We start from the raw sequence: 16,181 nt of genomic DNA, 5'->3' as shown, positions 1-16,181 counted from the left end.
TCAAACCCCATCCTCCCATGACGTTCATAAGACCATGGACTCGTCCGGATTACTCGTCTGTTACTTCGTCCACAGGCGGAGGTCACTTGGTCTCGCGTGGAGCACTTGGAACGGGGGGACAGGGACGTGAGGGACCCTCCCGACCAAGAAGAAGTGGATGCCGATCATCCGTCCATTTGTGGACGTCCGCTGCCTGGATCTTGTCACGCACGATGTTTTGGTGTAAAAAACGGAGCCACAATTTACTACGAAAAAAAAAAAAGAGGGTTCGTTTTTACAGTCGGTTCACAGGCAGCAAAAAGAGCTACAACAATGTTTCAGCGCAGAATGTGTGATTCTCTTCTCGCGCCTTTTTTTTTTTTTTTCGCGATCGTTAACCTAAAAAGAACAGCACCCGGCGTAAGAATCACCGCAAGAGTAGAAAAAAGAAAGAAAAAAGAAAGAAAAAAGAGAGAAAGAAAGAAAAAAAAGAACAAGCAAGCGAGCAGCAGCCAAAAAGCAAAGCCCCCCGAGAAACGTTTCTCCGGCAAAAGGCACAGCGAGTGAGTGAGTGAGTGAGTGAGTGAACATATTTGCGTGCGTAAAAGCGGGGATGTCAGCCAGGCGGGGCTTGTAATTGAATATCCAATATCATCATGCGAATTCCTCCTGCCAGGGGAGCGAGGAACTCTATATAAGCCGCGTTCAAAAACGTGATAAGGCGACATGATTGTCAAAGTGATGAAGAGTAAAAAAATCACACGGGAACCCACACGCGTTCAGGCCGACCAGCGGAGCGGATCGCGCGGAGCGCTGCCCGTCCCACACGCGACTGGATCTGTTTTGTTGCTGTTATATGTCTTTGGCGGCGGAGCCCGGGCTCCACTTGACATCTGAGCGAGCGAGCGAGCGAGGCAGCGAGCGAGCATCTCAACTCGCCCGGTGCATGCCATGGCCGAGATCGGGGGCTTTCTGGGAACGCTCGACTTGGATTTACACGCCGGCGGCGGCTTGTCCACGCTCGCGAGCGTCCCCGTGCCCGAGCCGCCGTTGGGGCTGATGGAGAGGTTGGGACAGATCGAGGGACGGTTGCACCGCGGCTCTCTCACGGATTTCGACCACCTGAAAGGGATCCTGCGGCGGCGGCAGCTCTACTGCCGGACGGGCTTCCATCTGGAGATATTCCCGAACGCCACGGTGCAGGGCACCCGGCAGGACCACAGCAGATTCGGTGAGGAAGCGGGTTTGCCGCTGCCTGCTGCGCTGTGCGCGGGCGCGACGGTCTCCGTTCGGCCCCGTGTCCCCATCACATCGCATCATGTGTGACCCCAAGTTTACAACTTCTGCGCTTTCTTTTCCTCTCGCTGCTGTAGGGCTTCATCATGACGAGCTCCGCACTTAATCATCTAAACACACAACAATTCAGGGTCACCCGTTTGTTTCACACACGACTCCACGTGTTTCATTCCCATCTTGTACATCATCATCATCTGCGCTGTGTGTGTCCGGTCGATCTGGCCCGCCGCAGAAATCACTGCTCCACACTGTAATAACCAGAGAGCAAAGAGCCTCGGATGACACACTCGGAGTTCACACACACACGTGGTGTATCACTTCAGGTAAACGAGGTCTGCAGACCATGTTTCAAGAAGAAGAAGAAGTGTAACGACCAGGAATGAAGTTGGTTAAAAGGTGTTAAGCAACATTAGGTGACAATCTGTGCTTCATAATTACAAAAGTATTATAACAGGCTGCCTGATTTTGGACTAACTACACCTAACTAACCTAAACAGAAAGCTGACTCAAACACAACTCAAGGGTTAGGGTACATCAGTAAAAGTCTGACATCAACTCACATGAATAATAAATACTGTCCCAAGTTTTAACATGGTGAAATAAATGTAAAATAATTTAATTTACAGATGTGAAATCATGGGTGTTCTATGTTGTTGCGGTCTCTGCCAAAAGTGTATGCATAACTTCTATAGATAATCTGGAAATTACTTATTCCAGCAAACGAGAAAGAAACTCATCCAGTTTTCAGTTTTTTGTTTTTTTTTTGAAAAAAAAAAAAAAAGATCCACCAGGGTATTATTGTTTTGTCCAATAGAATTTATGAGAGTGTTTAAGGAGGGTGATTAATTTTAGGAAGGGTGTGCTCACATATCAAGAGTTTCAGTTGTTACACCCTTTGGCTTCAGCGCTCAGGGCCTCTTGTCAGAATCACTTGGTTCTGCGGGACAGTCTGTGTCTCTCCTGCGGTGTCCTGCTCTCTTCATGCACTTCTCTCATTGTTCACAAGAACCGCACTGACACTTGGACGTTCAGTGCAAACTACACCGATAATATAATTTAGTGAGATTGCTTTACAGATTTAAACGGCTGGTAGATTTCTTCCCCAAGCCGTGTGCAGGTGCAGCTTAAACAAACGGGATCGTTCCAAATTAGAGCGTGCCAATTGTGGAATTCAGGGAAGCTTGGCGTTTTCCCCTGTCAAAACAACTGGGTCTGGGTGGTCTGTGTCTTCTGTATTTTCTCATCACTGAAGAATGATTAGAGTTCTTTGCTTAACACAAACAAAACCCGCATTCACTTAAAAAGAACATTAAAAAAAGAGAAGTTTTATACTTCTCAAACTTTCCCTACCGCCTGTTGTTAACATCTAGCTATCTGGTATTGGGTCGTCTTATTCCTTTCATGTTAAGACACAAATTTGAAAGCTGGGGGTGGGGGGACCATATCTTATATGTATCATATAGTGGTGAAACAGAATGGAAGGACCTTGATATAACTTCTTTTTAATTTCTATGTGTTATTAAGGCTCAGGAAAAAGTTCTACTCAAGTGACAGCAATACACTTCTCTTCGTTTTGTCCTTCTCTTTAGCCACATTGCATTTAGTAAAGCTATGTTTGTCTTTGAAAGCACATTTTCCGTCGAGGGAAGCTTTAAAATGCGTATCTTTTAAATTACATATATTTTCATAGGCATGTCAAAGCAATGCAATAGGAGTTCGCAACTGGGATGTTCTTAGCTTGAGAAGGTTTCCTCACACTTTGATTCCTACTGTGGTGGATGGTGGGGAAACACATGGGCAGTAGAAACACATCACACCCATCCCCTCTTAGGCCTAGCAGGTAGTGTAGTGGTTACAGTGGTTTCCCTGTAGGCTGGAGTTCCATGAAATTAATTCCCACACACCTTGTCTGAACTGCTCAACTAAAGATACCCAACTGTATGGGTGGGTACATAATGGGGTATATGGGTAATCGAAGGCATTAGCTAAATAATAGTTGGTAACTAATCATAATAATGGTGTGGCATCACTGGAATGCAGTGTTGGCACACTGGGTGCTGCTGTTCCCGTACAGCTTTGGAATTACTCACTCATATTTGGCCTCAGCTTAGCTTTCGGACAGCTCGCATGATCTCTCTCTGCTTTTATCGCCTTTCTCCTAATATATTTTGACCTGCAATGCAACTTAATGCTAGAAATTTGGATAGTGTGCTTCCCATAGGGTCTTGAAAGAGGTGTCTAATAATTGTGCTGCACAGTAATGCAGTTTAGGAAACTCAAGGAGAAATACAATCAAAACCTTTTAAGGTCAGAGATGTATTCTGGGCTTGATTGAGAAGACCTGTCCATGGTCCTGGGGAAAGCAGATAGTGTTAGATGGCAATAAATATTGAGAGAAAATAATTTGAAAATACAGTAATGATTTAGGAACTCATTTTTTACTTTCATGTATATGCCTTTTGTCATCACCATGTTTACACACATTTCCACTAAAACTATCCTGTTTGGGTCATAATCTTTGCAGAGCCATCACTACTTAGTTCTTGCGGTCTTTTCTTTTAGTTCGTTCAATACATGGTAATTTCTCCGTTCATTACATGACTTTTGACTCTGTGAGGAAATCAAAATTAAACGGACAGTAGATCACAAAGTATCAGTGAACATATGTGGAGATGTACATTTGCAATTGTTCTGTTATGGAGGGATAAAATGCTGTACAATGCAGATATCACAGTTTCATATAAGGCAAAACAGTTTATCGCAATTTAAAGTTTTCACAATTTAAAGAAGTGTAATGCCTTCCCACTTTAAATATAGTAACCATAAAACACTTCATAACAGCAGCTGAAATAATTTAAGTGGGACAAAGAAATAAAATAACATAAATATTCTTTTTGCTAGATGGATGGATAGATCCTTATTTGATCATGTTTTGTTAAAAATGCTTTTTTTGGGGGTGTACTTAGGTTAAATGAACGAGGGTTAGTGTCATGCTGAACTTTGTATTATTTGTATTAGTGTTGTTGTGGTGAAATGCTGTCGACTCATGGCGACTCTATAGGTAGTTGCATTATCACAGTGTAAGATCCAATAAAAAAAAAATCAGACAGAGATTACGATCTTCTTGAAGCATCATGCATAATTAGAACATTATATAGTTGATATTTATTGTATTGGTCATAAAGATAATTGATCATTTCACCAGGGGCTAAATTACATCAGTTTTAATCACTTGCCTTCATATAGCCAATTGGTTTTATTGTAGCATAAACATACCTACGGTCAGCTACTGTCAGCAGGGAAAGTTGAGAAGTGATTGATGAAGCAGACAGAGGAAAAATATCATTGAAATTACTAGTGAAAACAAAGACTGTGTCGTTGATAAACTAGGAAACTAAATAGAAGGAAGAAAGTAGAAAGCAATGAATTAGAGAGAAAGTACCTGTCTGACAATCAGCTGTGTGGTGTAGGATGGGGAAGGATCATGTTCTCCAGATATAACACAAGGGTTCCTGCGCTAACGTGCTCCGCTTACATTTGCAATAATTCATTTGGCCGACGCCTTTCTCCAAAGCGGCTTACATCTCATAGAAAATACAATGTGCGCGTTACACTTACGGTAATAATCGGATAGACGCACTTTTGTGGTTCAGGTGTTATTGAAGCTGGGGATTCTGGGGACTTGTGTCACTTCTTTAAAAGATTGCATCCATGTAACTTTCTGGGGGTTTTACTGTCTTTTACTTAAGCTACTGGGTCCCCTAAATGTCCTTCCAACATTTAAAAAAGGGACATTTCCGGTCGCTTTGGACACAACTGATACAGACTGGCTTTACCTACCAACTTCAACAACCGCTTGTCCTGAGTGGGGTTGTGGTAAGCCGGAGCCTATCCCAGAGACATCGGACACAAAGCTGAAGGGGTGGGGGGCACACCCATCACAGGGCCACAACTAGGTACCCAGGCAACTTCTGGGCAAAGGTACTGGAGCAAGTGCAGGGCAAGCACCTTGATCCAAGGCACTACAGCCGGAGGCGGGGATCGACCCGGCAACCTTCGGAGCCAAAGGCAGCCGCTCCAACCACGACGCCGCCAGCCACCCCCAGACTGGCTTTATAAATGATATAATAATATTGAAAGCCTTGGGTATGAGAATTAGCTGCAGTCGGTGCTACAGCAGAACTACAGGTCAGTGATCTTTCCTTCAGTGCGTTGAAGGCACGCTGTATGCTTCACAGGTGACATGATGGTGCAGCAGGTAGCGCTGCTGCCTCAGAGACCTAGGTTTTAATACAGCTCAGTCTGCGTGCAGTTTGCATGCTCTTGACGTGTTCTCCTGGGTGTCTCCAGGTGCTCTGGTTTCCTACAACAGTTAGATGTGTTTCAGGTGAACCGACGACTGTAAATTGCCCGTAGCGCGTGTGCGCACGTGCGCGCGAGTGGAGAAGCGTGCAAAAACACAGCCCCATTAGATTTTCCCTGTGTTGAAAAGATAAGGTAGGAATTTTTTGTTTGGTGGAAAAAAATTTGCAAATCTTTCTTGTCATTTTCATTTTAAATTAGCGACAATGAAGAATGTGTTTTACGAGAATTCAGTTTAAAAGCAGATCTCGAGGGACGAACTGCGCTTGTTATACGAGAGAAGCCTGTAGTGGCGTCTTGTCCAGAGAGCACCTTTGCTTCTGGGATAGGCTCCGGATAGCCGCAACCCTGCTTTAAGACAAACAGATGGAGAGTGAGTATACACTTCACTTTTGGATTTGGGGGGGGGGGGGGAAAGAGAGAAAACCTTAAAGTCACCACCAGATGTTATAATCTAGCATAGAGACCAGTAAATAGTTTTAATTTCTCATGAAAATTATTGCTTTTATTTAGCCAAAATAACAACATTCATATATGACTCTCAAGACCTTGGGCCACAGCTTATAGGTAACTAAATATTATTTCCTAATTTTTGGTTTGAAGTAAATTTAAAAATTAGGTACAGATTATTTATAGTAAAAGTAGGGTATCGAACTGTGGCACAGGAGAGATCGGCCCATGCCCCCTCGCCACCTCCTCGACTATCAGCCACACTTTGCAGGAGACAAGTGCCAGGTGCAGCTCAGGAAGCCTCAGGGGATATAGACGGACCTTCGGAAAAAAACTCAAGGAAGTCGGGCCATTGGACTACGGAGTGCTGTGTTTATTCAAAACATGACGCACCAGTATTTCGCCAGGGAATGAGAAGGCACGAGGCAACAACGGGCGAACATAAGTTTTTTTTTTTTTTTAATTTCAAAACAAAAGTGTCATTGGCAAAAACAACAACATACCCATAAAAAGGAAAAAAAAGAGACCACAACACAAATTGTAAACCATAAAACACCATTTAAAAATAACAAATAGAGCCCTGCTTGGCCCCTCAGTTCCCATTATTTTTGGATTTGTGTCACTAAGGAAAGCAGTCACTGTTTATAGGACTGCATGTTTTACCATACTTTTACCCGTTTATATAGGAAGGTTAATTTTACGAAAGCAGTTCGGGGGGAGTTGGGTTAGTACATTACTGAAAGGAGGTAGGACTCAAAACTACATCTTCTGAGAGCAAGACAGCAGTTCTAGCCATGTTGCTACCTGGAGTAACACACCTTAACAACTACTTAATAAGTGTTCTATCGTGCTATTTTACTATAATTTTCAGCATTTGTGTTGCTTGCTTTTACTTTTTCTGAATAAAAAAACCTTCAAAGCATAAAGAAAATTTTATCATTAATTAAAATCATTGCAAATGTGAAATATTTAAGCACCACAGGATTTAATGATGGAACAGTAATCTACCATGCATCACACTTTTGTCAAATGATGACTGCTTCTTGTAGGTAGCGGTGACAAATTTTACATTGCATATGAAACGTTGCAGTGATGCTCAGAAACATCTCTTTCTTTTCCAAAAGGTTCTCCTGAAAATGTACTCTCTGCAGGAATCCTTTCATAATGCGAATACTGTGTCTTACTGACACCGTGTGTGCTTTTTGCCTTGCTTCAGCTGTGGATTCTGACTGATTTTGTTATCCTTCAGGGATCCTTGAGTTCATCAGCCTGGCAGTGGGATTGGTCAGCATCCGTGGAGTGGATGCGGGATTATATCTAGGGATGAATGAGAAAGGCGAGCTCTATGGGTCGGTAAGTTGAGTCACATTTACCGTCCTCATCCTCTGACTGGAATAACCTCTGGCCTGTGTGGTACACAGGTGTAGAAACCTTAAAACTAAGTTCAGCGTAAAACTCTCCTGACACCTGAGCAAGACTTGAACCATAATAATGTGAAATGATGCATAAAGTTAGAATGTCAATCCTTGGGTTTTTTTAGCAACCCCCATAGCAATCTTATCATCCACCCTATATCTGGAAGTGCTACATTGATGATATACTAATTTTTCACTAAAATGTAACACATTTGGTCACAGCATCATGACAACATATTTGCTCAGTGTATCACAGAGAGTACTGTTTACTCTGAAGGTATGTCACAAGGTATCTGCAAAAACGTGTGCAGTAAAGTGGATCCTTTTGATTTACTCTTGTAGAAAGTGAGTGAAGAAGCCCACTATCCATTAAACTCACTTTGCAATCCTCACAAATTGCCATTTTTCTGTCCTTCGGCAACCACAACCGATGCTGTGAAAAATATTGTCATTTGGCTACTTTTTTGCAGCACCCTTCATCATTTCTGACATCACTACAGCAAGCAAGCAAACAATCTAACAAATAAAATGTTTGTTAAAAATGCAAGGTCATAACACTCAAAACGATTACAAAGGAACATCCAGACAGAAAACCAGGAACAGTCCATTAACATGATTATTTATTTCAATTCAAGGGGCCATCTGGATATATACAGTACTGAGTACGAAATCCGATTGCAACTCTTAATCAAGGTTAAAGAATGGGCATAGGGATGAATAATATTAGAGAAACACTAACTTATCCTTGCTTTTTATATATAAACAGATTAGAGAGATCTGTCCTTTATTCTACATAGCTTAAAATAGGTTGTGTCTTTTTAGATGAACAAAGGGAGTTTCATTTGAAGTATACCAGTTGCAGGACAATACCTAAACACATTTTCAGCATTAACATCAGTTCCTTACAATCCAGATTTCTCTCATAGCCAAAAAATAATCATGGTAAAGTTTTTGCCTTTTTTTTTTTTTTTTTTTTTTTAAAAAGTCAAGACCTTTTCATTAAATTGTATCAGTTCTCTTATTTTGTTTCATAATCCTGAGATTACAAACTTTTTTACTCAAAATATTTAAATATTGATAAGTGAGAAATCCCTGTAGCATTAAAACATTCATAAACCTGTAATTGCCACACCTTTGCTGTGCGTTTCTCTGCAGCTTTTTAAAAGCAAAGCTGCTGATGCCATAAGAACAAGATGCCAATATTGCAAATACACCTGTCAGTTACCGAGTCAGGTAAACCAATCAATGAATCGGCATTATTGGGAAGAGGCTTTTTTTTTAAATCTCAGCGTTAAGACCTTGGCAAAGTCCGGTTGAACGCTACACCTCGGACTGCCCTTTAAAACTGAACTATGTTATCATCCTATTATGAAGTGCTCTAAATTTGCCAGAGTGCCTTTAGTTTATTCTTGCACAAGAGGCTGTCTCTGTTCAACTGAATTATGCACCACAACACACATCACATACAGCAACAATTCAAAGTCTGAGCTCACATGCGGGAAAGCAGTTTTTGATCATAATGCGTTAGGTCAACAAGTTTCGTCAGGAGATGAGCTTCCAGGGCATCCGAGCTGTTCTGCAGCAGTTCCTAGAGATGCGCCACGCTTGTGCATTACTTTCCTTTGACGCTCTTGTCCAGTTTATCCCATGTAAGTGCTGCCAAGGTGCGATCAAACTTTTCCCTGGTTTTCCGTTTGAGTAAAAAAAAAAGAAAAAAAAAAAAAAAACAAAACAATGCTTTCCTGAATTTATTATTCACAGCAGATTTCATTCACCTCCTAGCTGTGAGTTCATTTGAAACACACATTCTAAATATTCCTTCACACTAGGTATCCCTGTATTTACATTTCTGCATTTAGCAGACACTTTTACCCACGGTGACGTACGGCGCAGAGTAAACAGGAGTGCATTTCATCAACAGATGAGAGACAGAGATGACAGACATGTGATTCACAAAGTACAGTACGTTAGTCCAGTACCACCATCTTTGCCGGTATACCTTACGAGTAGCCTTATATAGAATCGATTGGGGTTTTTTTTTTTTTATTGTTTTTTAAAAAATATAGATAATGTAATGAAAGATGACTGAGCAAACAGGAGATGCAGGACAGGAAAGAAGTCTTAAGAATTGGTACTGAAGGTGCGTTAATCATAGCCGATACCTCACTAAGTGCAACGACGAGTCATGGAGGCTGCGGATCCCCCCACGCAAGGCTCACACTGCCTTTATGTTGGAGAGGTAATGAAGGGCGAGAAAAATTGATGTTGCTGTCGTGTTTCTGTTTGCCCTGCTTGATAATTCTATGCGCTATGGGTCGGGGGAGGGGACGGACTCGGCGACTGTTGGCAAGGCTGGGGAAGCGGGAGGCAGGGGGAGTTATTTCATGTGACGATTGAAGGGCTGGCTATAACTTCTCTCCCCTTTTATCGGGACGTTCCCCTGAGAGCTTGCCAGAGATCCAAAAATACTTTCCACTCCTCTTCAGCAGCACTACTGTAAACTGTAGCTGTGAGGCTCACCCTCCTCCCCCCTTTCATTTTTAATAGTCAGACCTTGTATAACCATGTAAAATAAGATTTTTTTCCCTTCTTTTTTCTCCCCCACCAGTGTGACTGATCAGAAGGCGAAATGTATTCATTCCCATGACCTCATGACTTCCAACTACGAGCACGTTATCGTGCAATATTATGATTTATGCTCATCACAGATGACCTTACCCAGGACATCTTCAGTTGATTTAAACCTTTTCTTATGTAACTTATTTACACAGCTGAGATAGTTCATCTAAACCACCTTGCTCATGGGTTCAACGGTTGTGTCACTCCCAAGAGTCAAACGTCCAATCTATAGGTCTGAATTGCACTACCGAAGCCACAGCATGACAGTGCCACCTTTAAAAACATAAATAAAGGAAATAAAATCTCAGCGCAGTTGAACATGTACAACATCTGCTACACCCACAAAACAGACTGTTTTCCATGAATGACTGTATCCATTCTTACTCCTGCGCTGAGCCGCCGCCTTCATTCACAAAGCACGGTTTGAAGGAATCTGCCCCACCGCTCGCTTCCAACTGCTGGGTTTTCTTCGCAGACACTGTTTCTTATCTCTGTCAGCTCTTGTCTGCATGTCCAGATCTACCCTTTGTTTTGTGTTGCTCCTGCTGCCAAGCAAAGAACAGAGTTATTTCTGCCAGTGTGAAATATTCCAAACAGACCCCAAGGGCATTAGAATGGCAGCAGGTTGAGACACACATGTTTAAACATCTCCCACAAAGAGTCCTATTTAGAGAAGCCATGCTGTGAAATTGTCTAGGGGAGCATATATGGGACGCAGAACTTTCGTTTAAAGTTTGCAGAATTATTACATTTACTTGCAGTATCTGACACCTTTACCTATAGCAACTTAGAAGGTTAGACAGTCAACATTACCACAAGAATTACCATTCGCCCATAAGGCAATAGCCCTAATGAAAATGCTGTCTGCTGCCCCCCTTTGAATTACTACACACACTGGCCAAAACTGCTTGTCCCAAGCGGGGTTGCGGTAAACCGGAGCCTAACCTGGTAACACAGGGCGCAAGGCCGGAGGGGGAGGGGACACACCCAGGACAGGACGTCAGTCCATCGCAAGGCGCCCCAAGCAGGACTCGAACCCCAGACCAGCCAGAGAGCGGAACCCGGCCAAACCCACTGCACCACCGCGCCCCTCCTTCAGATTACTCTCCGAAACAAGTTTTTAAAAATCCATGTCGATCACCAATTATCGGTCTTGGTTGTTTAAATAAATGCTTACTGCTGATGTAGGACTTCAAGCATATTTGTAACATGAGCTTTGACAGCTCTTGCGTTGCTTCACTGAAAAAAATGAGGGGAATTTTGGGACCATTGGCATCTCCAGCGTCTGTCTATCTCCAGCACCCCTGAGTGTGCCTCTCTCTGTGTTCCTCCAGAAGAAGCTGACAGCAGAGTGTGTCTTCAGGGAGCAGTTTGAGGAGAACTGGTATAACACATATGCCTCCACGCTGTACAAGCACGCAGACACAGGCCGCTACTACTACGTGGCCCTGAACAAGGATGGTTCCCCCAGGGAGGGGGCGAGGACTAAAAAGCACCAGAAGCAGACCCACTTCCTGCCACGGCCTGTGGAGCTGGAGAAGATCCCACAGGCATACAGGGACCTGTTTCAGGACAGGTAACCGGCAACACAGGGCCCGAAGACCTCAGACACACACGTACTCATCCAGTTGTGTTTACAGTCAGGCTTCTGGTCAACAAGATACAAACTGTGCAGCAGCTATCAATATAAACAGTATGTGTGTGTTCCTGGCTATATCTGCTTCCTCTCCTTAATCCATTTAATAGTTTTTTTTTTTTTTTTTTTTTTACTTAAACATTTACAGTGACTCATCAAGGATCCGCTTTTTTATGGAATCTGAGAAAAAAAAAAAAGTGTTCACGTATGTAAGGCGCGTACAGTTATGGAATTCGTGCTTTAGTGCTACAGTGACTGCGTAAGGCCGACTCATCTCCCGCGAAACCACTTTGCTGCCCATAGCAGTCTGCTTTGCTAGTTAGACGAAGAGAAGGGTCTGCAACTAAAGGCGTAAAGGTGGTCAAAGATGGGGGTCTCAACAACACACGACTTGTGGTAACTAAGGAATACTCTCCACCAGTCTCCAGCCTTCCTCCCGACCGTCCGGGTGGATGAAATCATGAGGATATGAAGAATCTGAAGGTTTTTTTTTCCTGCAAAAACTTATTTCTCCAGCAAAAAATGCAGCATATTTGGTTATGCCTGTCATTGACTAATGGTTGTGAAATCAAGGTCAACATTGCCATAACCGTATACTTTGATTTTAAAAGAACAAACGAATCTTTTATGTCAGTGGTGACAACTTTTTTGGGGAAAATACTGTTTAACTTACAAAGAAAGGCAACAGCTGGGTCATTTTTCAGTTTTTCACTGATACAAGTATAAAAGGATAGAGTGTAATACAGCACTGCTGTAATCTGCCACCTTGTTCCCTCAGCATTCTTTTTTTTTTATTTTGTAAACATAAACAGATGCCTATATGGCATCAAAAGTACAGTATTTGCAAAGAAAGAAAGAGGTTTTCCACAAGGTTTTAGCAGCGTACTACAGTATGTCTGACTCTTGGACAGTCCCTTGTAGCTTTCTGATAGCCAACAGGATCAATGAGATGTTCTTCACAAAGTTGGTAAAATATAGGTGAACCTATTTATGAGATGTACATTATATTTATTTTCTATATGTATTATACATGAACATATAAATATATTTATTTATTGCAAAGACTATTTTAATGAAATTTTACATTTTTGATTCTACTGAATTTGACAATAAAATTGTCTTGGTGATGAACTCGCTTCGGTTCTTCTTTCAAGAGTTTGTTTCATTGAATGAAATTGCTGGCGAAAAACTGAAAAGGGGGCGTGTGACTAAGAGTCACTAAATGGAGATTTATGTAATGATTTCCCTCTGAGTAACAGTTTTGCTTGTAGTAAGGCAGGTATCAGTTACAACGAATATACGGTATGATGGAAAGTTCAAGCAAATGATGTTTGTCGGAAAAAACAAACACATAGGGTAACAACTGCTTAATGCATGGAGGAATACCTCAAATATAATTATGCTGAACATTACGACATGAGAATCAAGCAAGCACACTAAAAATGTCAGCGAGCGGCACTACTACTGTATGAACAGACGCATTTGTTTGCTACCCAAGAATAATAGTTTCAACTGAATTACGTGTCAGCGCTACAGGGCGTTCAGCAAGATCATTGTTTCCAAAGATTTGAATGGCTCCTGATGGTATATCAAGACAGAGGTCTGGAACAGCTAAAGACCTGACAGGTATTTTTTGGCGACCGCTGGAGAAATAACTCCAATAGTTTGCCCAAAGAGAACAAAGGGAAGGGGATCAGCTTGGTTGAAGTCTCCTGCTTGAACATGGTATTCCTCTCCTTGAAAACAGACAGTATCAACAGCAGTAGAAAAACAAAGTATGTTCCAAACGTCTGTTTCTTTGCACAACACTGCAATGCTATGGCGACAAACTCACCTATGCTGCAGGTCACACAATCCCGGTTCGGGGCTTTTCATCTGAATGTAGAATTTAAAGCTAGTTTTATTTAACCCTTTATACAGCATACGCCTAGGTAGGTGAAATTAAAACTTTGGTCTAAATGCCATAACGAGTGAAAAGACATCAGGTTTAGGTGCTAAGAGGATCTCCGAACACATTTCTATTTAATATTCACACTCAAAAAATAATATAAATGGCAACAGTAGGAATATTTTTAAAGCGAAATCTTGGAGCAAGTCAGGTTATGGATCTTGTACAAGTCTTCTTAGATCTTGATCTGACAACCTTCAGGCTACAAGTCTTTGTCGTAAACCACTTTGCTACTGGCATAGTGTTAATGGAACTCTTCTCTGTGGCTCAGTGAATGGAAGCTGCTCTGCTGGATCCACCATCAATAATCTTGCCCCGAACAGGGATGGAAACAACATTTCACCATCTGCAATGGGTATAATATTTCTCCTCTGACAGATTTTTGTACACTGCACTTGCAAGTCCCCCTGGGAGGGAGGTGAGAAAAAAACAGCAGCCAGAGAAAGGAAAACAATTCTGAGTAATAAAAAAAAGTGCTGATGAAAGACATAGAAAAGGGGTGTGGGGCAAGGGTAGGAAGAAAGGTGAGAAAATCACATCTGGTTGAAGAAAAACTTATCCATAAGAACTGCACATTCAGTGACAGTAGAACAGCCCTCACATTTTTTAAATTAATTTATCAGATGAATAAAGATATGTGGCTTGTTACTAAATAACCAGCTTTAGTTTGACAAGGAATGACAATGTCACACATCCTATACTGTAAAATGTAAGTTCATAGGTTGTTCATCTGAAAATGTAAATATATATTTATTAAATTTGATTTAATATATTTTGAATAGTATCCATCAAAACATGTTGCATAGACACACGTGCAGTCTGAAGCCGCTTGTCCCGAGCGGGGTCGCGGCAAGCCAGAGCCTAACCTGGCAACGCAGGGCTGGAGGGGGAGGGGACACACCCAGGACGGGACGCCAGTCCATCGCAAGGCATCCCAAGCAGGACTCGAACCCCAGACCCACCAGAGAGCAGGCACAGGCCAAACCTGCTGCACCACCGCACCCCCTTTGCATTAAAACAGGATAGTGCAAAAAATACAGAATGGGATACAATGAGTAGCATCCCCAATAACAATGATACCAAATCGATACAAGTGCTGGAGGAAGATTGGAAGACAAGACATGAAAAGATCAAAACTTAGAAGTCAGACAAAAAATCTGTAAGGATCCAAGTACAACTGAGCTCCCACTCTTTGGAGGCATGCTAGTAGTGCACTGTTAAAGTCCTGGAACTTGTCTTTATCCCCCCTCTTATGACTTTAGTCAGTTAGCTACCAGTCAGCAAATTACAATAACTTTTTTAAAAAATATATAAGTGAACTGAATGACAATCTACTAGTAACTTCTGCACTAACTGGCTGCTGAAGGAAATTTGCCAAAGGAAAAATAAAGGATAAAAAAAATTAAATTAAAAAAAAGGAAACTGATTTTTCTATTAGCCTTGCAGCCTGAGGTTGCTTGGTGTTTTGAATATTTTGCATAAGACATCCTTGCCAAAGCAACCCATCCAGGGATGATCTTTAACTTCGATCCCCACTTCCAGCTGTAGTACCCTTGAACAAGGTACTTACCCTAAATTGCTCCAGTAAAATTACCAGCTGTATAAATGGGTAAATAATTGTAACCTTAATACTGTAAGTCACTTGGGAGAAAAGCATCAGCTAAATGAATAAATGTAAAACTTGTGTCCATGTAGCACCACCATGAATCCATGGTTCACCCATCTTAAGTCACAGTAATCCCTTTTCCCCAGTTTCAGTAACAGCTTTGATTGGGTTCTTCCTCTCTCTGTGATACCCAACATGCTGTAATCTCCGTTAAGATACTTCCCCGCAAAGTCCCTGCTTTGTTATATAAATGGGAATAAACCTGGCCCTCCGGCCTTTTGAACAGCACTGCACCACCAGTTCGTCATACTTGCCTATCTTCCCGTTACTGGCCTCCTCCAGGCATTCTTCCATGGGATCATAAGTTGAAGCAATATTATTTGTTTAGATGTTTCAAACGGAAAAAAAATATCTGGTCATACGAATGCTTCTGTGATGTTAAACAGAAATTACTTAAGTAAGTAAGTAGCTTAAGTAACTTCCTAGTGTATGTCAACCATCAACTGCCAGTCTTATGCTGTGACCAGGAGCCTTGAAATGGTTCTGGGATTTACACTTCCCTCTCACTTTTCTTGACACGTGCTGTAGCCTACTTTGCTGGTTATAGCACCTTGCTGTTAGCTACTGCAGTTCTGACACAGTCTGCCAAAGCACTGAGGACTTGGTCATGGCAACAGCAATAAGTCTCTTTTAAGTTGTGCAGAAGGTATGAACCAGTATGATCCAGTGCATTCTCCTTCCCTACAGTCCCCGTCTTGATGCCTACTTCAGTGAATTTAGGTTCTTTTTGTACCGAAGCACTTCTCTGCAACAGCTCACGCAAAATTCCTCATTCATGCTGCTGAAAAGTAATTTCACCTTATCGTCTGT

At 42.0% G+C, this 16,181-nt stretch overlaps 1 protein-coding gene across 1 annotated transcript; it reads left to right on the top strand.

Annotated features, from left to right (window-relative positions):
* The first annotated feature begins 728 nt into the window (after positions 1–728).
* Positions 729–11,701, top strand: LOC108934179 (fibroblast growth factor 16-like). Its single transcript, XM_018751710.2, has 3 exons — positions 729–1,210; positions 7,337–7,440; positions 11,456–11,701. The coding sequence occupies exons 1-3, from the start codon at positions 931–933 to the stop codon at positions 11,699–11,701; spliced, it is 630 nt and encodes a 209-aa protein (XP_018607226.2). The 5' UTR covers positions 729–930.
* The last annotated feature ends 4,480 nt before the right edge of the window (positions 11,702–16,181 follow it).

The sequence above is a fragment of the Scleropages formosus genome, chromosome 4 (genome assembly GCF_900964775.1).
Source record: "Scleropages formosus chromosome 4, fSclFor1.1, whole genome shotgun sequence".
NCBI lineage: Eukaryota > Metazoa > Chordata > Actinopteri > Osteoglossiformes > Osteoglossidae > Scleropages > Scleropages formosus.
The sequence above is the reverse complement of the archived record's forward strand: the minus strand, read 5'-3'. Positions and strand labels throughout refer to the sequence as shown.

Bases quoted from the DNA above. Each gene is read 5' to 3' on its own strand.
- LOC108934179 (XM_018751710.2), top strand. From the start codon at position 931: ATGGCCGAGATCGGGGGCTTTCTGGGAACGCTCGACTTGGATTTACAC. The intron at 1,211-7,336 runs GTGAGGAAGCGG...GTTATCCTTCAG, and splicing joins GCAGGACCACAGCAGATTCG to GGATCCTTGAGTTCATCAGC. The intron at 7,441-11,455 runs GTAAGTTGAGTC...GTGTTCCTCCAG, and splicing joins AAGGCGAGCTCTATGGGTCG to AAGAAGCTGACAGCAGAGTG.